Source organism: Panthera tigris, chromosome B4, assembly GCF_018350195.1.
Source record: "Panthera tigris isolate Pti1 chromosome B4, P.tigris_Pti1_mat1.1, whole genome shotgun sequence".
NCBI lineage: Eukaryota > Metazoa > Chordata > Mammalia > Carnivora > Felidae > Panthera > Panthera tigris.
The window spans coordinates 76,817,331-76,840,853 of NC_056666.1; the positions used below are offsets into that span (position 1 = coordinate 76,817,331).

Below are 23,523 nucleotides of genomic sequence, written 5' to 3' on the forward strand. Positions count from 1 at the left end.
AAGCTGTATTAAATGACTCTGCTAAAGGGAAGAGGGCCACACATGTTGATTCTGGACTTTAAAACAAAATCAAATCAAATACAAAACCAGGAAGAAGCCTTTAACTTAATTTTTGTCTTACATATCCTGATCAAAAATTTTAAGGCATGGCTTCTCTCTTTTGTCTCTGTAAGATAATAGAAAACAGTAAAAACAATAATAAAATTACACACACACACACACACACACACACACACACACACACACACACATTACATTATCATTATTGTGATGGTAAATTTGATGTATCAACTTGACTAGACTAAGGGATGCCCAGATAGCTGGTAAAACAGTATTTCCGGGTGTGTCCATGAGAGTGTTTCTGGAAGAGATCAGCATTAAGTCAGTAGACCCAGTAAAGATCTGCCCTCACCAATGTAGGCGGGTGTCATTCAATCCAATCCACTGAGGGCCCAAATAGAACAAAGAGGTGGAGGAAGGGCAAATTCCCCCTTTCACCTTGACTTGGGACATCCATCTCTCCTGGCTTCCCACACCAGAGCTCCTGGTTTCTCAGCCCTTTGGGTTTGGACTGACTGATACCACTGGTCTTCCAAGTTCTCTAGCTTGCAGATGGCCTATCATGGGATTTCTCAGTCTCCTTAATTGCGTGTGAACCAATTTCCATAATAAATATATTATCTCTACATATCCTGTTGGTTCTGTTTCTCTGGGGAAATATGCATGGATATATGTCCATGCCTTTGTTTATGCTGTACCATTAGCCCAGCTGGTCTTCACTACATCTCCTTCCTCTTCTTCATCTTCCCCCTCAATCTAGGCCCAGCTCACAACCCCCTCCTTCAGGGACCTTCCCAGACTACCACAGCCCACATCAATCCCTTGCGTCTGAATTTGTATTAGGTTTGGGTGTCATAGTTTATTTCTTTGTTCCCCAGGTGATTTTCTCTGCTAGCCAAGTTACAAAGTTCCCTGGGTCAGAGGCTGTGATATTTATTTCAGGACAGGTGCATAATGTGAGGTTAATACGTACTTGTTCAGTGGATCAGTTAACTGGTGCCACTTATCTTGTCCTCTCCCCACAGTGTTTGGAATGTCAAAGGTCATCTCAGGGGTTCTGCTAGGGGCCAGGAATAACACATCTCTCAGGCTTGGGACTGAAGTGAGTGAGAGAGAGAAAGAGAGCGAGCGAGCAGTTACCATCCGGCAGTTTTTGTCAACTTTGCAGGTCCTGCAATTTGATTTTATCAGCTCACCCTGAGGTGACCACTTGAAAGCAAACTACTACAAAACACGTATCACAGAAATTGGGTTCCCCAGTGGCTATATTACCTCGGCTCCCCACCTTGCGTTTGCTTTGTTTTCTGCTTTCCCTCTCCCCTTCCCAGCTTCCGCGCCTCAGTTTAGCTGCCCTGACTTCTGGAAGCCTTCCGGGCCCTACAAGTCTGAGCTAGCAGTGCCCAGGGGCCCTGCACGTCCGCTCCCACAACAGTGGCCCAACTGTACTGTACGAGCGCAGTGGATCTGGCCAATGAATGAAGGCTCGGATCCGGCGAGGGCAGCACTCCTCAGGTGCGTCCGCCCCGTGAGTGGAAGCCAACGGGCACAGCCCCATCCGGGCCACTCCGCCAGCCTCGCTGGCCTCCTGCCCCTGGCCACCCCGGTGTGCTGGGGTCTCCCGCTCTGCATGCCCGCACACCCAGTCTCCTAGACTGCGGCCAGCCAATGCACACCCGCGTCTCTTAGGCCGTGGCCCATCGGCGCACTGCCCCCCATCTCCTAGGCCACGGCCCACCTGTGCACCGCCGCCCCCCCCCCCCAGGCCGCGGAGCACCTGTGCCCCCCACCCCTGTCTCCTAGCCCGCGAAGCGCCTGCGCACCCCCGTCTCCCAGCCCGCGGCCCACAGCCGACAGACAGGAAATGCCTGCCGCCATCTTGTGCGCCGGGAGTTTCAAAATGGGGCTGCGGCTCCTGAGTGCCGCTCTGCTGTTTGTGGGCAGCGCTCTCCCGTACGCAGCGCACTACTCACTCTCTGAAAGGACGGGACGCGGCCCCCGGCAGGAGCAGGTGGCTGCCCCGGGGTGGCCTGAGGCCCCGCGAGCAAGGCGGAGGGCACCCCAGGCCCGGGAGGAGGGAGCCGCAGACGAAGAGGGCAGTATCAGTTCATTCCTCTCTTTGGACGGTGTCCTGTGCGTCTTCCCCACCTCTATAGTGTTTGGATTTGGGTCCTTCCCTTTCTGTCGTTCCAACTGTCTTTAAAACGTACAGACCTAAGCAGTCCATTCGTGACAGGGTAGTAGTCGTTGTAACACAAACGCCATAGGCTTTTGTGGCGCATCTATGTATGTTCAAAACACTGAGGTTTGTCTTTCCCATTTTAATGATTAAGGATTTAGTGGATTCAGGGTTGAAAAGGCCCGTAAATGACCTTTTCACACTACACTTGAGAAAAATTAACCTAACAAGTTAAATGCAAGTATTGTAACTTGTAGCCCGTGATTCATCAGTCCCAGGCTCTCTAATTGCCATTCTGCACTGGAAACAATGTGATACCTGGTCCAAGAAACATATCTCATTTAGAGGAATAGAGTTTAAAATTAATGAATTGCGTTGATCTAACGCCCATTTGCAAGTGATCAGTTAAGCCTGTTTGTCTTAACGCTCCTTTAATTTTTTTTTTTCCCAGAAGATGGGCATGCCTTAGGCATCCAGCTTGCTATATCCATCTTTTAAATAGGAATTTAAAAGATTAGTGTGTTAAGATTAGGAAGTAGTGCATATTATTAGATGTTCAGTCCAAATAATATGTGACTTTCATTTTTAGATTGTGGAACAGCACCACTTGCAGATGCATTGAAAGGGTCTCGGATTATAGGGGGCACAGAAGCTCAAATTGGTGCATGGCCATGGCTAGTTAGCCTGCAGATCCAATCAGGCAAAATTCTTGCTCACATATGTGGGGGAAGCTTAGTGAAAAGTAAGTGGGTCCTCACGGCTGCCCACTGCACTAAGGACACTAGGTATGTATTCAAAACACAATTCTATTTTTTCTTCTCTGAGGGAGTATTTTATTTATTTATTTATTTTAAATGTTTTTATTTATTTTTTTGAGACAGAGAGAGACAGAGCATGAGCAGGGGAGGGACAGAGAGAGAGGGAGACACAGAATCCGAAGCAGGCTCCAGGCTCTGAGCTGTCAGCACAGAGCCCGACGCGGGGCTGGAACTCACGGACTATGAGATCGTGACCTGAGCTGGAGGCGGACGCTCAGCCGACTGAGCCACCCAGGCGCCCCTCTGAGGGAGTATTTTAAAGTAGTAGAGGACCATTTTATTTCAGTCATGTTCAGTTAAGCTGTGTGTTTACAAATAGCCATAATGCTTTACATGTAGCACACTATTTATTGACGTGAATCCTATAAATCAGAAGTCAACACACTTTATGCAAAGATAGCAAAAGTTTTAAGGACTCTGTCACAACTACTCAACTCTGTCGCTATAGAACCAAAGTAGCCATAGACAGTACAACTGAATAAGTGTGCTGTGATCCAATAAATTACTTATGAACACTAAAATTTGACAAAATACTATTGGGGGAGAGTCCCAACCATCTAAAAGTATAAAAAACATTCTTTGTTCGTGGGCTATACAAAAATAGGAGACAGGTAGATTTGGACTATGGGTTGGAGTTTGTCGGACATTGCTTTGAATACTGACAATTTTCTTTTAGCTTTTACAATTATATTGCAACCATGTGTTTGTCTTTCTCATGATTGGATCATGAGTTTTTTAAGAACAAGAGCTACATGTTTTATTTTGTATTCCTTAGACTAATATAGGATTTGGCCTACTTTATAGAAGACCTAATAAATGTTTATTGATTCTATGGGTGATGTCAGTCTTAGAGAAATAGGATTTACCACAGTTAGAATAGAACTTCATGACCCTCATAACCATTTTATACGAAGCTCTAAGAAAAATATTTTGGGAAACGATGGTACCTGTCATATAACATCCCTTTAGCTGTTTGGTTTTTTTAAAAAAATTTTTTTTCATGTTTATTTTATTTTTGAGAGAGACAGACTGTGATTGGAGGAGGGGCAGAGAGAGGAGACACAGAATCTGAAGCAGGCTCCAGGCTCTGAGAGCTGTCAGCACAGAGCCCAGTGTGGGGCTTGAACTCACGAGCAGTAAGATCGTGACCTGAGCCAAAGTCGGCGCTTAACTGACTGAGCCACCCAGGCGCCCCTTTAGTTTTTCATTTATAACAGAACAGATCTCTTGGAAAAGAATGAAAAGTCTTTAAAAGGGACTAACAAGTTCAAAATTCAGTTGAGGGCAACTGGCCTGATGGGGTACGTAAGGTTTTAGTCTGTGTACTACATTTTTTGTAAGTAAGCTCTATGCCCAACGTGGGGCTTGAACTCATGACCCTGAGACCAACTGAGCCAAGCCAAGAGCCCCGGTATACTAAATTTTTGAAACATGCATTTCAGTTCCATAAATTGGCTTTTTGAGTAACAGAGGTAGAAAAATAGTAAGATACTAAGGTACAAACCAAACGTGGAGATCTAGAAAAAAAGTTTCAGAGTTAGGAATCAATTCTGTTCTTTCAAGGGTGAGTGCTTTACAATTGTTTTCTAACATGCTGTCTTTAAAAACTGCTTTTCCGCAGCATTCAGACCTCAAATCAAGGGAGGAAAACCCTGGTTGATATGGTTTGAAGATTCTTGGAAAAGTTTTTCTTGCCTACCAAGTCCTGACATCGTGCTTTTTACTGGTCTAGTCCTTTGACACAGTAGGAAGAAAAATGAGTTTAGATTGAGGAGACCTGTATCCTAGTTTTCCACTGACACTCTGGTGCTGAGGCTTTAAGGAAGTTTCCAAAACCTACCAGATGTATGACCTTGGTCAAATAATATAGCTTTGTTACACTGTCATAGAATCTTAGAGTTCAAAGAGGCATTTTCAAGGTCTGGTTCAATCCTCTGTCCTGTATTTGAATCCTTCTTACAATATCGAAGTAAGAGGCTGTCGAGTCTGAAATAATGATTGCTTCAATGTGCTGAGCCAGGCACGTTTTCATATTTAATTTTACCAACGTTTGCAACCATTCTTTGCTGTAGGGAGACCCTGAGACTTAAGCATTAAGTACCTTGCTCATGGCTAGAGAGCAACAAAATCAGGAATCAAATCCAGGTTTGTCAGAATGAAAACTCACACATGTAACCGGAACTACAGCATACAGCTCTCTACTTGAAACATTTCTTACGATGATGCGCTGCTACCCTAGGAGGAATCTCACTTCTTTTTTGGACAGCTCTAATTCTTAGAAAGCTTTTCTTATGTTAAAAGAAGTGCCTTGATTTTTTTATCTGCTTTCTGACGCCAGATATATTGAATCTAGTTCTTCGAGGATACTGTTCATATTCCACTTAACGTTTCTCAAGGCTAAATCTCATTGATGTTTTTACTTCTGCACTCGACATTTACTGGATATATGTTATCTGCTAGGGGCTGGGCTGGGTGCTGAGGAAGTAGACATTACTGGGGCATAGTCTCTTTTCAGAAGCACCCCCTCTGTCAGAGGACTAACTTTGCCACCTTTTATTCCGGTTCCTCCTCATTATGTTGCACCGTCAACGATCCCTTATTCCTTCTTATAAGTCATTTAGCAAAGACTTGCTCTGAGATTAAGTACTAAGGATGTTAAATATAATTCTGTTAAAAAAAAAAAAAGCCCTCCCAGTAACCCTCTGAGGTAGATAGCTATTATTATCTCTGTTTTACGCCTGAAGAATCCAGAGAGCAGAGCGATTTAGTAACTTGCCCAAGATCACACTGCTGTTAAATAGCAGCCCCCTGATTTCAAGCCAGTTCTCAAATCCGTGCTGTTTCATTATACCTCAATGTTGCTTTAGTATTTTTTCAACCTCTCTCTGGTTTCTTCCCTGTAAACCTTACACGTGTTTAGGTCACTCCACCATTATTTAAAAACCCAAGCAACCTACCGATTAACCCTACCTGTTCCTGTTCTTCCCTTCACTGTTAAACACTCTGAGAGACCCCCTTTTGCTTCCTCTGCATTGACTCATAAGATCCCAATTGCAGTCTGATATCTGAGGCCAAATCACACTGTTAAAGATCCCCCCTCCGTGCCAAATCCAATGACATCTTGTTAGTCCCCATCTTATTTGATCTTTTTTTTTTTTAAGTTTCTTTATTTATTTTTGAGAGAGAGAATGTGTGTGTGCAAGCAGGGGAGAGGCATAGAGAGGGAGGGAATCCCAAGCAGGCTCTGCACTGTCAGCACAGAGCCTGACACAGGGCTCAAATTCACGAACCGTGAGATCATGACCTGAGCGGAAACCATGAGTTGGATGCTTAACGGACTGAGCCCCGCAGGGGTGCCTCCTATTTGATCTTTATAGCATGTGGCAAAGTTGACCGCTGCTCTCCTCGAAACGATCTGTTTCCTTGATTTCTTTTTTTTCTTTCTTTTTTTTTTTCTTGATTTCTAAGTCACCGCCTCTTTTTTCTTTTCTCCTTTTCCTTGATGAGTCTGTCATTGTCTAAATGGCAGTATTTCTAGAGTTCCCCTTGTTATCCTTTTGCCTTATCATCTGTACTCTTTGCTGGAGATGTCCCATCTACTTCTGTTTCAGTAGTCACCATGTACTGGAAACACCCAAGTCTCTCCAGGGGACTCATATTTCCGGTTCTCTGCTACATATTTATACTGGAGTTGCCGTCTCAACAAGTCTGAAAATGAATTTTAAAAAATCTTTCCTCTACAACCCTGTTCCTTCTCGATTCTTTCACATAACACCATCACTCATGGCTCCATTACCTAGAATTAGCTCTCTCTGCACAGTAGCTCTTAAATTTGTTTCTCGTCTCCCAGTACCCCACACTGATTAGAAATCGATTCAGAACATCAGTCTCCATGTGCCTAGCTCATCGCTTACACTGCTTAACACTTAAACTACTACTATGGTAACTATCCTAATGCGTGTGAAGTGTATCTCATGGTGGCTTTTGTGTTTTGTCTTTCTGTTTTTGTCTTTGTATTTTTCTCAGAGCGTGCAAGAGTGGGAGTGGGGGGCAGGGGTAACGGGAGAGGGGGCAGGGCGGGGAGAGGGAGAGAGAATCCCAAGCAGGCTCCACACCCCACGTGGAGCCCAACTTGAGGCTCAATCTCACACCCTGAGATCATGACCTGAGCTGAAATGAAGAGTCGTTTCCACATTCGGTGCTTAACCGACTGAGCCACCCAGGCGCCCCTCACTGTGGTTTGGATTTACATTTCCCTAATAACTAGTGATGTTGAGCACCTTTCAATGTGCTTATTGGCCATGTGTATATCTTCCCTGAAGAAACATGTATTCAATCCTTTGCCCATTTTTAATTAGTATTTTTGCTGAGCTGTAGGAATGTTTTTTTATATTCTTGATATCAGTCCCTTATCAAATACAGGATTTGCAAATATTTTCTCTCATTCTGTGGTTTGTCTTTTCACTCTGTTCATAATGATCTTTGATGCACAAAAGTTTTTAATCTTAAAGACGTCCTATTTATGGGGCGCCTGGGTGGCTCAGTCGGTTAAGCGTCCGACTTCGGCTCAGGTCACGATCTCGCGGTATGTGAGTTCGAGCCCCACGTCAGCTCTGTGCTGACTGCTCAGAGCCTGGAGCCTGTTTCAGATTCTGTGTCTCCCTCTCTCTCTCTGACCCTCCCCCGTTCATGCTCTGTCTCTCTCTGTCTCAAAAATAAATAAACGTAAAAAAAAAAAAAAATTAAAAAAAAAAAGACGTCCTATTTATTTATTTATTTATTGTTACCTGTTTTTTTGGTGTCATATCCAAGAAATCATTGCCAAATCCAATACCGTGAAAGTTTCCTCCTGTGTCTTCTTCTAGGAGTTTTTTTGTTTTACTGTTATAGTTAGGCCTTCATCTGTTTTGGTTTAATTTTTGCATGTGGTGTAAGGTAAGTGTCCAATTCATTCTTTTGCATGTACATACACAACTTTGCCAGCAAAATTTGTTGAAAAGGGCTGTCCTGTCCCAGTGAATTGTCTTGACACTTCTGTTGAAAATCAGTTGAGCCCATACGCAAGGGTGTATTTCTGGGCTTTCGACTCTTTTCAACTGGTGTGTGTGTGCCTGCCAGTACGATACTGTTTTGACTATTGTAGCTTTGCAGTTGGCTTCAAGTCTGGAAATGGGAGTCCTCCAACTAGAGTCTTCTTTTTCAAGATTATTTTGGCTACTTGGGGTCCCTTGACATTCTGTGTGAATTTAGGATGGGCTTTTCTATTTCTTAAAAAAAACTCATTGGGATTTTTATAGGGATTGCATTGAATCTATAGATTGCTTTGGGTAATTACTGTCATCTTAACAATATTAAGTTTTCCAGTCCATGAGCACAGAATCTCTTTCCACTTATTCATGTCTTCTTTAATTTCAGCAATGTATACATTTCAGTATACAGCCTGGGTCATGTGTGGTTTTTGTTTTTTGTTTTTTGTTTTTTGTTTTTACTATTATTTGAGAGTGAAAGAAAGCAGGGGGAAGAAAAGAAAGAGAGGGGGAGGAAGAGAGAGAAAGAGAAAGAGAATGAATCTCAAGCAGACTCCACACTCAGCACAGAGCCTTATGTGGGGCTTGATCCCATGCTGGGATCATGACCTGAGACAAAATCAAGAGTTGGATACTCAACCAACTGAACCACCTAGGTGCCCCTACAGCCTGTTTTGTAATCTTATGGTCTGAATATAAACTGAAGCAAGGAATATAAGTTGAGTAAGTTTGGAAAAGAAAAGACCATTATTTCAAAGTAGCTCAAAGCAGTGATTTCTTTTTACACAAAATAGAACTAGGGCTTTACAATTTTTTGGTAAACTTTCTAGAGGTTACCTAACCCACTTTTAGGATAGCTGAATATCTTCTATTTCCTTGGGAGAAATTCTAGGAAGTAGAATTGCAGAGTAAAATACAATGCAAATTTTATAGGCTATTGATACATGCTGGCAAAGTACCCATCTGTTTATACTTCCCGCATGAATAAGAGTTGCTTTGTTTTGGTGACTTTTGTTTATCCTGAGCATTACACACACACACACACACACACACACACACACTCATAAACTTGGCCAGTTTGAAGGATGAAAAGGAATTTCAGCATTTGTAAACAACAGCCTATAAAGTAAAAGGTCCTCCTTCCCAGTCCAATTCCAGATGAACAACTATTAAATTCTTAAGGTTTTAATTGTTGATTTTGACCTACAGAAAACATTTTGGTTTTTTACTTGTTCTTTGTTTTTGTTTTTTTTTAAGATTGTCAAGATCCATAAGTGCATCCTGTTTTATATATTTAGAATGTCGTGCTTGATCAAGTCCTTTTTCCTACGTATGCTATGTATTCCTATTCCCTATGTATGCTATGTATTTCCTATCAATGCTATGTATTCACCTACATTTTCTTCCTAGTTTTTTATAATTCTCATGCTAATTTCATATCCAAAGATTTCATTCTGAAATTTCAAAAATTTACAAAAGTAGAAGGAATAGTTTAGTGAATTCCATGTACCTAGCATCCAGCTTCCAGTTATCAACTCTTACCTGATCTTATTTCATTGTTATCCCCACCAACTCCTCCCCCCTTCAATTATTTGGAAGCAAATCTCAGACAGATCACATTATGTATCTCTAAAACAAAGATGTTATTTAAAAGATTTCTGCATTAAAAAAGATTTTTGCATTTAAATAATTAATCCATTTGGGGTTTATTTTACTGTTTAATGTTTTTCAGAGATTTAATTTTATCTCACTTTTCAAACTAGTTAGTTTAGCTAGATGTCCCCATACCATCTATCAAGTACATCATTCTTTTGTCCACTGGTAAGAAGTGATACCTTAATCATATATTAAAGTCTCATGTACTTAAATCTGTCTTAGGACCTCTGTCCCATTGATCTTTTTCTCCTTTCCTATGGCATGATATTTTGGCTCTTATTTGATGTGACTTCACGTACATGAAAGTAAGATTCAATTTTTCTGATTACCCTCAGAAAAACAAACACTAGTGGGAGATGAAGAATATTTACTTAATAAACATGTTTATAACAACATTTATTCTCTTTCAGAGATCCTTTAATGTGGAGAGTTGTGATTGGAACTAATAACATACATGGAGGTCCTCCATACTCGAAGAAGATAAAAGTTAAAGCAATCATTATCCATCCAGATTTCAATTTGGAAACTTATGTAAATGATATTGCACTTTTTCATTTAAAAAAAGCAGTGAGGTATAATGACTATGTTCAGCCTATTTGTCTACCTTTTGATGTTTTCCAAATGCTGGACCAAAACACGAAGTGTTTTATAAGTGGCTGGGGAAGAACAAAAGAAGAAGGTAATTATAGTCTGAATTTTATGTGTATATTTTTTTCCTGATTATTAGAGAGGATGAACCCTTCTATACATGTATCTCTTTATATCATGAGCTTGAGCAATTAGTCTTTATAAACCATTGAAAAGGAAATGTTCTTTTTTTTCTTGTTTTTCTTTTTTGTGGGAAAGATGAAATTATCTTCCAAAGCAGAAATAGAGACTTTCTCTGGTTATACCTGCCAAGACCCTTGAACCTCTAGACATTCTCAGAGAGGATGAGAGAGAGGTTTTAAGTGTTTCTGTTGTTCCAGCTCTGCAACAGAATGGCTTATCTTTTTATTAAATTTTTTTTATGTTTATTTATTTTTGAAAGACAGAGAGCACAAGAAGGGGTAGGGCGGAGAGAGAAGGGGACACAGAATCTGAAGCAGGCTCCAGGCTCCGAGCTGTCAGCACAGAGCCCGACGCGGGTCTCGAACTCACAAACCGCGAGATCATGACCTGAGCCGAAGTCGGACGCTCAACCGACGGAGCCACCCAGGCGCCCCCAGAATGGCTTATCGTAATTAGCTTCTGGCTATAAGGGACCAAATTTAGGGTCCTTTTTACTTAATGTCCTATTTAGTATCAAGCAGGTTGATTGCCATACATTTTCTTTAGTGCACAAACAGGCACTAATTATTGATTGAACTACTGGGAAGAACAGACAAATGTAGAAACTAGTCTCTGCCTTTGGTGTTAACAATAGCTACTATGTGAGAGCATTTACCATGTTTTAGGCCCTTTTTCTAAATATATTATTTTATCTTCAAAATATTCCTATTAGGAAGTTAATGTTATTATTCCCATGTAACAGACCAGGAATTGTGGATCTTAGTGGTTGAAAAGGTAGGACACAAATTCAGATCTTCCTCATTGTAAAGCCTGAATATATAAGTACTACATTAAGTACAAATTGCCCTCAAAGGAATCCAAATCTAGTTAGCAACACATGATCTCAAGCGTTGAGTCTCTTTTCTATTCCCCACAGAAACTAGCCATTTAAATATGTGTAGATTAGGCGTGCCTGGGTGGTTCAGTTGGTTAAGCGTCCGACTTCAGTTCAGGTCATGATCTCAAAGTTGGTGGGTTCAAGTCCCGCATCGGGCTCTGTGCTGACAGCTGAGGGCCCGGAGCCTGTTTCAGATTCTGTGTCTCCCTCTCTCTCTGATCCTCCCTGCTTGCACTCTATCTCTCTCAAAAATAAATAAAGATGAAAAAAAAAATTTTAAGAAGTAAATAATTAGGTACAGATTAGATAGAATACCAGATAAATGTATGAAAGATCTGTGAATTATTTTTTTTTTTCCTCTGAGAATACTGTTTAAACAAGATAAAGAGGTATGGGCTTTAGGACCAAAAACCTAAGTCTAAATCTCAGCCCTGCAGTGTACTAGCTGCATGACCGTGGGCAAGTTACTGACTCTTGAACAACAATTAGAGCAATGATATTGATATAGCAGCAGCTTCCATTTATTCAGGTCTAGGTACTTAATAAAATGCTAAGCACCTTAATGCATTTCTCACTTAATGCCCCCAGTAACACCATGAAAAATACTATGACATGAATGAACTGAGGTTTGAAGACGTTAAGTAAGTTGCCCCAAATTACACAGCCAAGTGAGGAGTAAAAATTCAATCCCAGGTTGGCCAGCTTCAAAACTCATGTGTTTCCACTATATTATATCATCTGTCACAATGTCATATGTATTCATGATCTGTGCGATGAGAGCAATTATACCTGTGAGAGGGGCACACGGGTGGCTCAGTTGGTTAAGCGTCCTACTTCGGCTCAGGTCATGGATCTGGCGGTTCATGAGTTTGAGCCCTGTATGGGGCTCTGTGCTGATAGCTCAGAGCCTCGAGCCTGTTTTAGATTCTGTGTCTCCCTCTCTCTCTGCCTCTCCCCCGCTCATGCTCTGTCTCTCTCTCTCTCTCTCTCTCTCTCTCTCTCAAAAATAAACATTCAAAAAAAATTGAAAAAAAAAAAGAAGTGTTAAGATACTGATTAACATTAGATTGAAGCATGAATGGTCAAATTTCAATAATAGAAGATACAATGTGTAAACTAGTAGCAAGAAACAAATGGAATAAGAAAATGAAGACAAAATCTTAATAAATCAAGAAATAAGAAGCATAGGAAAAGTGAAAAAAGTAGAAAATATAAAATAAGACAGTAGAAAAAAAGCCCAAATATATCCATAATCACAATAAGTGTTAATGGAGCAAACCACTAGTTAAAAGACAGATAATCAGATTAGGGAGTAGGAAATCCAGTTTACCTAAAAGGATAAGTAAAACAATAGTAAAGAAATATATCAAGTAAATCCAAATTAAAAGAAAGCTAGTATCACTATGCAAATTGCAGACAAAATAGACTTTAAGACAAAAGAAATATTAGGGATAAAGGAGGTCATTTTTATTTAGAAAAGGTTTAACTCACCAAGACGATAGAGCAATTCTAGACTTCTGAACCTAATAGGACCCAGATAATATTAAGCAGAATTATAGAATTGTAGAATTGTATAGAAAAGTAGAATTGTACAACAAACAGTATAACTCCTCTGTGATGGTAGGGAATTTTAATACAACACTATTTTTATTATTAACATACCAAACAGATGAAAACCTAGTAAGTAAAGATTTGGAATATTTGAACAATATAATTAGTAAGCTTGATTTAATAGCCAAATCACTGCCCTCAAAAAGTTAGAGAATTTTACCTTTTCAAGTATAGGTAGAATCTTTATAAAAATTGACCACCTTCCGTGGGTTCAAGCCCTGCATCAGGCTCTGTGCTGACAGCTCAGAGGCCGGAGCCTTCTTTGGATTCTGTGTGTGTCTCTCTCTCTGCCCTTCCCTGCTCGCACTCTGTCTCCCTCTCTCTCAAAAATAAACATTAAAAAAATAATAACAAACTGACCAATTACTAGCCCATAAAACAAATCTCGAAGTTCAAAGGGTAAGTACTGTACAAACTATGAACTGTGATTATGAAACAATAAAACAATAAAAGGGATGGGAATTTGGGCTGTGATGGCATGGGGAGGGTGGCAAATCTTCTCCCCCCTCCCCAGATATAAACTGGACAAAATTGCCAAAAGCAACCATTTCAGGGCCTTGAAAAATCAACCAAAGTGCACAACACATTGAGAAATATTTGTTCATCATAAACGGCTATAAACTGGGTAAAAGAGGAATTTGCAGCTTTCTTGTTTGTGGTTGGTCCAAAGTCCCCTCTCATCAGTCAGTGCAATAGTTTTACTAGGGTCATGAAGAACAGAATCTTGTTACCAGAGGAGGTGAACTCTATCTGGAACAGCAGATGAAAATCCTGGCTAACAGCATTCTCAATAAAAAGTAGAAGACTCAGCAAGAGACAAATGGGGAAAACCCACAGCCTCTGCTAGTCCTGGATATGGCCGGCAGTAGAACAGTCAGAAATTTGACAGAAAAATCCTGAAAATGTGAGAGCTCAATAAGCTTTCCAAATATCCTTGGCTGGTTGGGAAACCATACACGTGTCAGGAAAATCTGAGAGAACTCACAATAAAGAGAAAGTCAAAGTAGATTTGAAAACTGACTGGACTTTGAATACAGTCCCCAACCCAAACACAGATTTATTCATCAGCAGCCCAAATCATTGACTGACCCCTAAACTATACAGATACACACGCAAGCCCTATGAAGCTAGGCTAAAGGTAAAAATCAGAATTAAAACACTGAGCAGAAACATCAACAGTCACAACAGACAGAGTCTACAATTTAAGTCCGGGCAAGTTACTTTAAGAATGACAACATTCTTTTTTTTTTTTAATTTTAGAGAGAGCATGTGAGCAAGGGAAGGACAGAGGGGGAGAGAGAGAGAGAGACAGAGAGACAGAGAGAGAGAGAGAGAGAGAGAGAGAGAGAGAGAGAGAGAGAGAGAGAATCTTAAGCTCCACACTCAGTGCAGAGCCTGATGTAAGGCTCAATCCCACCATCCGGGATCATGACCTGAGCTGAAATCACGAGTTGGATACTCAACTGACTGAACCACCCAGGTGCCCCTGACAACAACATTCTTGAGGAAGGAATCAAAATCCAGGGTTGTTACAATATACTATCTAAAATGACAAATTTTCTTTGTTTTTTTTTAAAAAAAATTATTTATTTATTTGAGAGAGAGAGAGAGAGAGAGAGAGAGAGAGAGAGAGAGAATGAGCCCATGAAAGCAGGGGAGGGGCAGAGAGGGAGACAAAATCCAAAGCAGGCTCCAGGCTCTGAGCTGTCAACGCAGAGCCCAATGCAGGATTCAAACTCATGAACCATTAGATCATGACCTGAGCTGACGTTGGACTCTTAACCAACTGAGCCACGCAGGCGCCCCTAAAATGCCCAATTTTCAACAAAAATATAAGACATACAAAACAAACAAACAAAAAACCCAAAAGTGTCACCTATTCTCAGGTGGGGGGAAATGGTCAATAGAACCAGACTCTATATAGGCTCAGATGTTGAATTTAGCAGATAAAGACTTCAGAGAAGGTCTTTAAAAAATTATACATTTACTTTAAGAGAAAGAGAGAATGCAAACCAGATTGGGGGCGGGGAGAGAGAGAGAGAGAGAGAGAGAGAGAGAGAGAGAGAGAATGAATCCCAAGCAGGCTTGGTGCTATCAGCATAGTGTCTAACACAGGGCTCGATCTCACGAACCATAAGATCATGACCTGAGCCAAAATCAAGAGTTGGATACTAAACCGATTGAGCTGCCCAGGCACCCCAAAGAAGCTCGTTAGGTGTGCATAAGTCAAAGGAATTAAAGGAAAATGTGATGACAATAATTTACCAAATAGGGAATATCTATAGTGAAAGAGTCAATTTTCAAAAGAACTGAATAAAAAGTCTAGCGAAATGAAATGGCTCAAGAATCAGTGAACTGAAACACAGCAAAAGAAGTGACCTAACCTGAAGAACACAGAGGAAAAATATTGCAGAAAAATGAATCCACACTCAGAGACATGTGGCACAACATCAAGTACACCAACATGTGTGCAATGGGATTTCTGGAAGGGGAAGAGAGAGAAGATGGGGAAGAAAAATTAATTCAAAGAAAATATGGCCCCAAGCTCCTGAAATTTCATGAAAAACATTTACAAAAGCTCAATGAATCCCCAGTTAAGATTTAAAAAAAAAAGAAAGAGATCCACACCTACATTCACTGTAGTCAACAAAAGAGGTGCAAGGTCTATACATTGAAAACTTCAAGGGGCACCTGGGTGGCTCAGTTAAGCGACCGACTCTTGATTTCGGCTCAGGTCATGATCTCATGGTTCGTGAGCTCCAGCCCCACATCGGGCTCTCTGCTGTCAGCACAGACCCTGCTTCAGAGCCTCTCTGTCCCCCTCTCTCCTTACCCCTCCCCTGCCTGTGCGTGCACATAGTGCTCTCTCGCGCTCTCAAAAATAAACATTAAAAAAAGTAAATATTAAAAAAAAAATCTGCAAAATATTACATAAAGAAGACCTAATAAATGAATGTCATACTGATTTGTATTAGAAGATTCATTATTGTTAATACTACAAGTATCTCTAGATTGACCTATATATTCAATGCAATTGCTATCCATATCCCAGCAAACTTCTTCATACAAATTGACAAACTTAGATGAAAAGGCAAAGGACCTACAATAGCCAAAATTATTTTGAAAAACAACAAGGCTGAAGGAGTTACTCAGATTTCATATAAAACTATAGCCATCAAGACAGCAGGGCATGGGTTTGTTTTCTGTACTGAGAGCATAGAGATCAATAGAACACAATACAGTCCAAAAAAAAAAAAAAAGGCGGGGGGGAATCCTAACTTACATTTGTGGCCAATTGATTTCTTCATACAAACTTTCTAGAAAAGGCAAACCCATAGTAGCAGTAATCCTATTAGTCATTTTTTGAATGTGGGTTGGAGGTGGGAATTGACCGCACATGGGCATGGGAGGACTCTTTGGAGTGAAGGAAATAGTCTAAAACTGGGTTGTGGTGCCGGTATAAATTTACCAGAAATCATCGAACTGCAAGCCTACAGTGTGAGAATTTTGTTATGTAAATTAAACATTCATGAAGCTTTTTAAAAAATGACAAAGATAATATTTTTTTAAAAAACTCACACATTTAGAAAATTCAAAATACACTACGAAATAACTCCTGTGTCATAACTTTAAATCCTTAGACCTGAACGGTAATGTATATACTGCACAGAGAAGCTTGAATGTTGCAATTTCAGTGCCACATAAAGGGAAATGTAAAGCTTTAAATACATACACCTTTAGGCTCAAAAATATCAAAGAGTAAATATTTGACCTATTAGAGAAAAAAGGCTAAACACCATGCATTAAATATCCAACTGGAAAAAGTTTAACAGAACATTACATGACCCATAGAAAGAAGAAAAAGAGAAATCGAGATAAGCACAGCAATTCATGAATAGAAAATAGAGTTAGAAAAAAGAGGACCAACAAAGCCAAAATCTAGTTCTTTGAAGAAAAAAAAAATAGCAAACCCCGGTGAGACTGATGAGAAAAGGAGAGAAGACACAAATACAAATAAGGTTATGAATTAAAAGATAAGATACTTTAAGCTATGTTAAGTTCTCCATTTTAATACTTAGATAAAATGGATAAATTCCTAGAAAATTCAAAGTAACCCAAACTGACTAAGTAAGAATAGTCCTATAAAGAGTAAAGGAGGGGCGCCTGGGTGGCTCAGTCGGTTGACTTGGGCTCAGGTCTGATCTCACAGCTCTTGAGTTTGAGCCCTGCGTTGGGCTCTGTGCTGACAGCTCAGAGCCTAAAGCCTGCTTCGGGTTCTGTGTTTCCATCTCTGTCTCTGTCCCTCCCCTGCTTGCACTCTGTCTCTCTCTCTCTCTCAAAAATAAATAAATGTTAAAAAAAAATTTTTTTTTTAAACAATAGCAATCCAGACACAGAAGCGAACTTCCTGAAACTGATTAAGGTTATCTACCTCCAGACTACAGCAAACATCATTATTATAAACGAACATTTCTCTTAGAATCAGGAACAATTTCCCCCACCATCACTACTTTTGTCAATATCATAGTAGAGGTTCTAGCAAGTGCAGTCACACTAGAAAAAGATGCAAAACACCTATGACTTAGGTAATAACAAAACACTCACTATTCACAGATGATGGGACTACCTACATTAATACAGTCTACAATACATTGGAATTAAGAGAGTCTAGTAAAGTGGCCAGATATAAAACCAAAATGCCAAAATCGATTTCATTTTTATACACTACCAATAGTTAGGGAATGTAGGGGTGCCTGAGTGGCTCAGTCAGTTAACTTTCTGACTTTGGCTCAGGTCATGATCTTGCGGTTCGTGAGTTCGAGCCCTGTGTTGGGCTCTGGGCTGACAGCTCTGAGCCTGGAGCCTGCTTCAGATTCTGTGTCTGCCTCTGTCCCTCTGCCTCTTCCCTGCTGGGACTCTCTCTGTCTCTCAAAAATAAATAAACATGAAAAAAAAAAAAAAAGAATCAGGAACAGAAACAAACCCCAGATCTTTTGATCTGCAGATATTTAAAAAAATTGTTAGGAAATGTAATTTTCAAAGTTAATAAATGTCACACCCACAAGGATGTCTATAATCCAAAGTTAGACGGGAACGAGTGTTGACAAGGATGCGAAGAAATTGGAACCCTCGTGCATTGCTGGTGGGAATATAAAATGGCACAGGTGTTTTGGAGCATAGTTTGGAATATAGTATAAATTAAAATTTATAGTTCCCGTATAATTCCGAACCTCCACTCCTATGTCTATACCCAAGAGAAATGAAAACACATGTCCACACAAACACCTGTACTCAAATGCTCACAGCAGCATTATTCATATTAGCAAAAAAAAAAAAAAAACCAATCTAAAGATCCATCAACTGATAAATGGATAAACAAAATGTGGTATATTCATACAATGGAATATTATCTAGCCGTTAAAAGGAATGAAGTGTTGGTACCTGCTACATGATACTAAGTGAAATAAGCTTGACATAAAAGCTCACATATTGTACGATTCCATTTGTAGGATGAAATGTCCAGAATGGGCAAATCATAGAGACAAAAAGTAACTTAAAGGAATTAAACTATGAACAATCAGATTATTCTTCCACGATCTTCCTAGGCACACATGCATATATGGATACAACTTTACATAATTGTTGAATCACTTTGGAAAGAAAACCTATTCAACACGAACATTTTATATTGCCGTCAAAATGCCTGCTCTCCAAAATAATTTACTGGTATTTTTTTGTTAATAGGTAATGTTACAGATGTGTTACAGGAAGCGGAAGTACATTATATCTCTCGAAAGATCTGTGATTCTGAGAAGAGTTATGGGCAAATAATCCCTAATACCTCATTTTGTGCAGGTGATGAAGATGGAATTTTTGATACTTGCAGGGTAAGACCAAATAATTTTCCTCTGCAATATTTGCTAAAGCTAGAGGGAAACTTGAACAGGCCTTTGATCACTTTCTGCGAAAGTCTTGAATTATCAAATTTAAAGGTACTAAATTCTTTTTTCTCCTTTTAAACTACATTCCAACAATCCAAATCCTATTGCTTTCCTGATTCCTTGGTTTCGTGGTCAACTTCAGGCGGAATTTGTCTTGAATCTTCCTTTTCTTATTACCACCTTTATTGAGATATTAATATACATATGTGTAATTCACCCATTTAAAGTGTATAACTCAACGGGCTTTTAGTGTATTTACAGAGCATCGCAACCATCATCTCAATCTAATTTTAGGACACTTGTCAACCCAAAAAGAAGCCTCTACCCATTACGAATCACTCCCCATTCTCCGCCCACCTGTCCTCAGGCCTAGGCAACCAGTCATCCCTACAGATTTGCCTATTCTGGCAATTTCATACGAATGGAATCATTCAGTATGTTTTGTGATGGGCATCTTTCACTTAATGTAGTGTTTCCAAGGTTCATCCATATTATAGCATGTATTGATACTTTATTCATTTTATTGTTGAATAATATCCCACCATACGGACGTGCCGCATTTTATCCATTCATTAGTCGATGGACACTTGAGCTGTTTCCATTTTTTTGGCTATTGTGAATAATGTTGCTGTACACGTTTGTGTATACGGTTTTTATGTGTGGGTATGTTTTTTATTTCTTCTGGAAATTCCACCTAGGACTGGAATTGTTGGGTCAATGTTTAACATTTTGAAGAACTGCCAAAGCCTATTCCAGATGGCTGCACTATTTTATATTCCTACCAGCAATATGAAAGCTCCAATCTCTCCACATCCTGCCAGGACTTGTTATTGTTTGTCTTTTTTTTTTTTTTTTTTTTTTTTTTCCTTAATGAGAGAGAGGGAGACACAGAATCTGAAGCAGGCTCCGGACTCTGACCTGTCAGCACAGAGCCCGACGCGGGGCTCCAACTCCCGAACCACGAGATAATGACCTGAGCCCAAGTGGGACGCCCAGCTGACTGAGCCACCCAGGCACCCCTATTGTTTGTCCTCTTGACTGTAGCCACCCTCATGGGTGTGAAGGGGTGTTTTTACTGTGGTTTTCATTTGCATTTTCCTAGTGACTAATGATGTTGAGCATCTCTTCATGTGCTTCTTCGCCAGCCATTTGTACATCTTCTTTGGAGGTGTGTCTATTCAAATAGTTTGCCCATTTTAAAACTGAGTTATTTATCTTTTTATTATTGAGTCATCAGCACTTTTTATAGATTTTAGATTCAAGTCTCTCGCCAGATATATGGTTAGCAAATTTTTTCCCCCATTCTGTGGTCTCTCTCTTCATCTCCTTGATGTTACCATTTGTAGCACAGATTTTTATTTTTAGGAAGCCCAGTTTACTTGTCTTTTAGTTTTGTCTCTTGGGCTTTTTGAATCTTTCTTTATTCTACTTCTCAATCAGCACTTCACTCCCAAGCAGAACCCCCATGCTCTACCCTTTTCCTACTCGTTCTGATTTCTGCAATCCAGCGTTTATCTTTCCAGTGTCCTTTTTCTTAAAATTTTTACTGAGTAAAACAGTAGAGAATCAAAATCTAATTGAATCGCATTCATAAGCAAAACATCCTCATTACTGGGGCACCTGGTGACTCAGTCAGTTAAGCGTCCTGCCTCAGGTCTCAGGGCATGATCTCGCGGTTCGTGGGTTCGAGCCCCGCATCGGGCTCTGTGCTGACAGCTCAGAGCCTGGAGCCTGCTTCGGATTCTGTGTCTCCCTCTCTCTCTCTGGCCCTCTCCTGCTCCCGTTCTGTCTTTCTCTTCTTGAAAACAAATAAACATTAAAAAAAATTTTTTTAAGCCTATCAAAAAATAATTACTCATTCAATGCCTACCTTATAGAGAGACACTGAAAACACCTTAGAAATACATTCCTGAATCTTTAGACACTGAAACAGTTCTCTCAAGGTTCTAGTTGTTTTGAGTGATTAACAGTCCTTAGTAATAGTGTTTTGGTGCACCGACATTCTTGTAAAAACTATGACAGACATTCGTTATTGTAATGCTACTGAGAGGCTTAGCCATTTATTCCTGTTACCCCTGCAGCAGCCAACGTTAACACTTGGAAAGATGCCATCTCCTGCAAGATGCCAGTTTGTACGTCTCTTCTAGTGAGCAAACCTTGCACACAACTTCAAGAATCCTTTATCCATTTAAAGTTACACTTTTCACATAGAGCATTAAGCAATAAAAAGTATTCTAGTAGTATTTACAGTATTTTGCACACTACTCCCTAAATTATGTCTCTCCTGAGTAATTACACTAAAAACTCCAAACAATTGGATTTATAGTATCCTGGTGCAATAGCATGCAAATAGAAGGTTTATCTATCAGCTTTATGGTTCCTCTAATTATCAGGCCAGACAGAATGCTTTCTGTCTGAGTTGGAATGTAAAACTAAAGATCTATGGATCTTTATAACTTGAAGATACATTGAAAATGTATATTGGGGCGCCTGGGTGGCTCAGTTGGTTAAGCATCCGACTTCAGCTCAGGTCATGATCTCACAGTTCATGAGATCGAGCCCCACATCGGGCTCTGTGCTGACAGCTCGGAGCCTGGAGCTGCTTGGATTCTGTGTCTCCCTCTCTCTCTGCCCCTCCCCCGCTCATGCTTGCTCTCAAAATAAACATTAAAAAATTTATTTATTTATTTATTTTTAATTTTTTTTTTTAACGTTTATTCAATTTTGAGAGACACAGAGACAGCGTGTGAATGGGGGAAAGGCAGAGAGAGAGGGAGACACAGAATCCGAAGCAGGCTCCAGGCTCCGAGCTGTCAGCACAGAGCCCGATGCGGGGCTCGAACCCACGAACCGTGAGATCATGACCTGAGCCGAAGCCGGACGCTCAACTGACTGAGCCACCCAGGCGCCCCTAAAAAGTTTTTTTTAAAGAAAATTTATATTTATATAAATGTCTGATTAATGGGATTAATTTATTAAAGCGTTCCTGTTGTTTAAAGACTACCAGAAGCAACTAACGCTATTTTGGGACTTTTTTAATAGGGTGATAGTGGTGGACCATTAATGTGCTACTTACCAGAACACAGACGATTTTTTGTAATGGGAATTACCAGTTACGGATATGGCTGTGGTCGGAAAAATTTCCCTGGTGTCTATTGTGGGCCCTCCTTCTACCAGCAGTGGCTGACGGATCACCTCTACCGGGCAAGCAGTAAAGGCATATTTAACGTAAATGTTCTACTCGGACAGGTCCTCATAGCCTCAGGTTCTGTCGTCTTACTGGGAATCCCATAATGAAATTCTGAAGAATCTTTATCTTGCGTCGTGTCCCTTTCCATGTTCCACCTAATGAAACCCATTTATCCTTTTGGCAAGTAATTGCCCGCTTTGCACTTCTCATGTGAACGTTTTTTGCAACAAAAGGATTGTGACATATTAGATACGTTTTCATAAATTTGGCACTGACACGCCTCTTTGATGTCTTTTGATTTTTTTTTAACTTTATAATCATAATTTTGCATTTGGAATACTTCCCTAGAGTGTGTATAGAATATTCAGTTAAATATATGCTTTATGTATACAAATGCCAAATAATAAAGAGTTTATAATTAAAATGAAAGCTGCTCTTTCTTAAATTAATCAAAACCATTTCCTTTTAAGTTAGATTTTCTTGAAAATTTGATATGCAGCATATATATATATATATTTTTGAACTTTTTAAACGTTTATTTACTTTTGAGAGACACAGAGAGAGACCGAGCACAAGTGGGGGAGAGGCAGAGAGATTGGGACCCAGAATCCAAAGCAGGCTCCAGGCTCTGAGCTGTCAGCCCAGAGCCTGATGTGGGGCTCAAACTCACAAACCACGAGATCATGACCTGAGCCGAGGTCAGATGCTTAACCGACTGAGCCACCCAGGTGACCCTATAGTGTATATTTTTAATTACCATCCTGTTTCTGGTTCTCACTTGGAGGAGAAAAAGTATTTGCCTATTTTTAAAATTCTAATGAAAATAATTTTTAAAATATTAATACTCCCCTTCTTATGCCAAAAAAGAACCATGGTGCAGACACCCCCAAAATAATTTTTTATTTAAAAATTGATCATGTGACTTTCTTTTTTTTTTTAATTTTTTTTTAACGTTTATTCATTTTTGGGACAGAGAGAGACAGAGCATGAATGGGGGAGGGGCAGAGAGAGAGGGAGGCACAGAATCTGAAACAGGCTCCAGGCTCTGAGCTGTCAGCACAGGGCCCGACGCGGGGCTCGAACTCACGGACCGCGAGATCATGACCTGAGCTGAAGTCAGATGCCCAACCGACTGAGCCACTCAGGCGCCCCTCATGTGACTTTCTTAAAGCCCTTTATCTACTTCTCTCTTCTTGTAAGAGTATTTATTTTGAGAGGTGGGGGGAGAGAACGTGGGAGAGGGGCAGAGAGACAATCCCAAGCAGGCTCCACACCGTCAGCACACCGCCAGACATGGGTCTTGATCTCGTAAACCCTGAGATCATCACCTGAGCCAAAATCAAGAGTTGGACACTTAACCAACTGAGACACCCAGGTGCCACTTACCTACTTCTA

The 23,523-nt window shown here is 40.3% G+C and overlaps 1 protein-coding gene across 2 annotated transcripts; it reads left to right on the plus strand.

The window, feature by feature from the left end:
* The first annotated feature begins 1,502 nt into the window (after window positions 1–1,502).
* TMPRSS12 (transmembrane serine protease 12) lies at window positions 1,503–22,527 on the plus strand. Of its 2 annotated transcripts, none has more exons than XM_042992282.1 (5): window positions 1,503–1,572; window positions 2,826–3,021; window positions 10,148–10,416; window positions 18,742–18,884; window positions 21,981–22,527. In XM_042992282.1, the coding sequence occupies exons 1-5, from the start codon at window positions 1,536–1,538 to the stop codon at window positions 22,230–22,232; spliced, it is 897 nt and encodes a 298-aa protein (XP_042848216.1). In that variant the 5' UTR covers window positions 1,503–1,535; the 3' UTR covers window positions 22,233–22,527. The 2 variants fall into 2 exon arrangements, with proteins under 2 accessions (XP_042848216.1, XP_015400642.2); XM_015545156.2 differs by lacking the exon at window positions 1,503–1,572 and adding an exon at window positions 1,914–2,153.
* The last annotated feature ends 996 nt before the right edge of the window (window positions 22,528–23,523 follow it).

Excerpts from the sequence above, each read along its gene's own strand:
- TMPRSS12 (XM_015545156.2), top strand. The coding sequence starts at position 1,922 with ATGCCTGCCGCCATCTTGTGCGCCGGGAGTTTCAAAATGGGGCTGCGG. Across the intron at positions 10,417-18,741 it reads GGGAAGAACAAAAGAAGAAG|GTAATGTTACAGATGTGTTA; the intron begins GTAATTATAGTC and ends TTTTGTTAATAG. Across the intron at positions 18,885-21,980 it reads GAATTTTTGATACTTGCAGG|GGTGATAGTGGTGGACCATT; the intron begins GTAAGACCAAAT and ends CTTTTTTAATAG.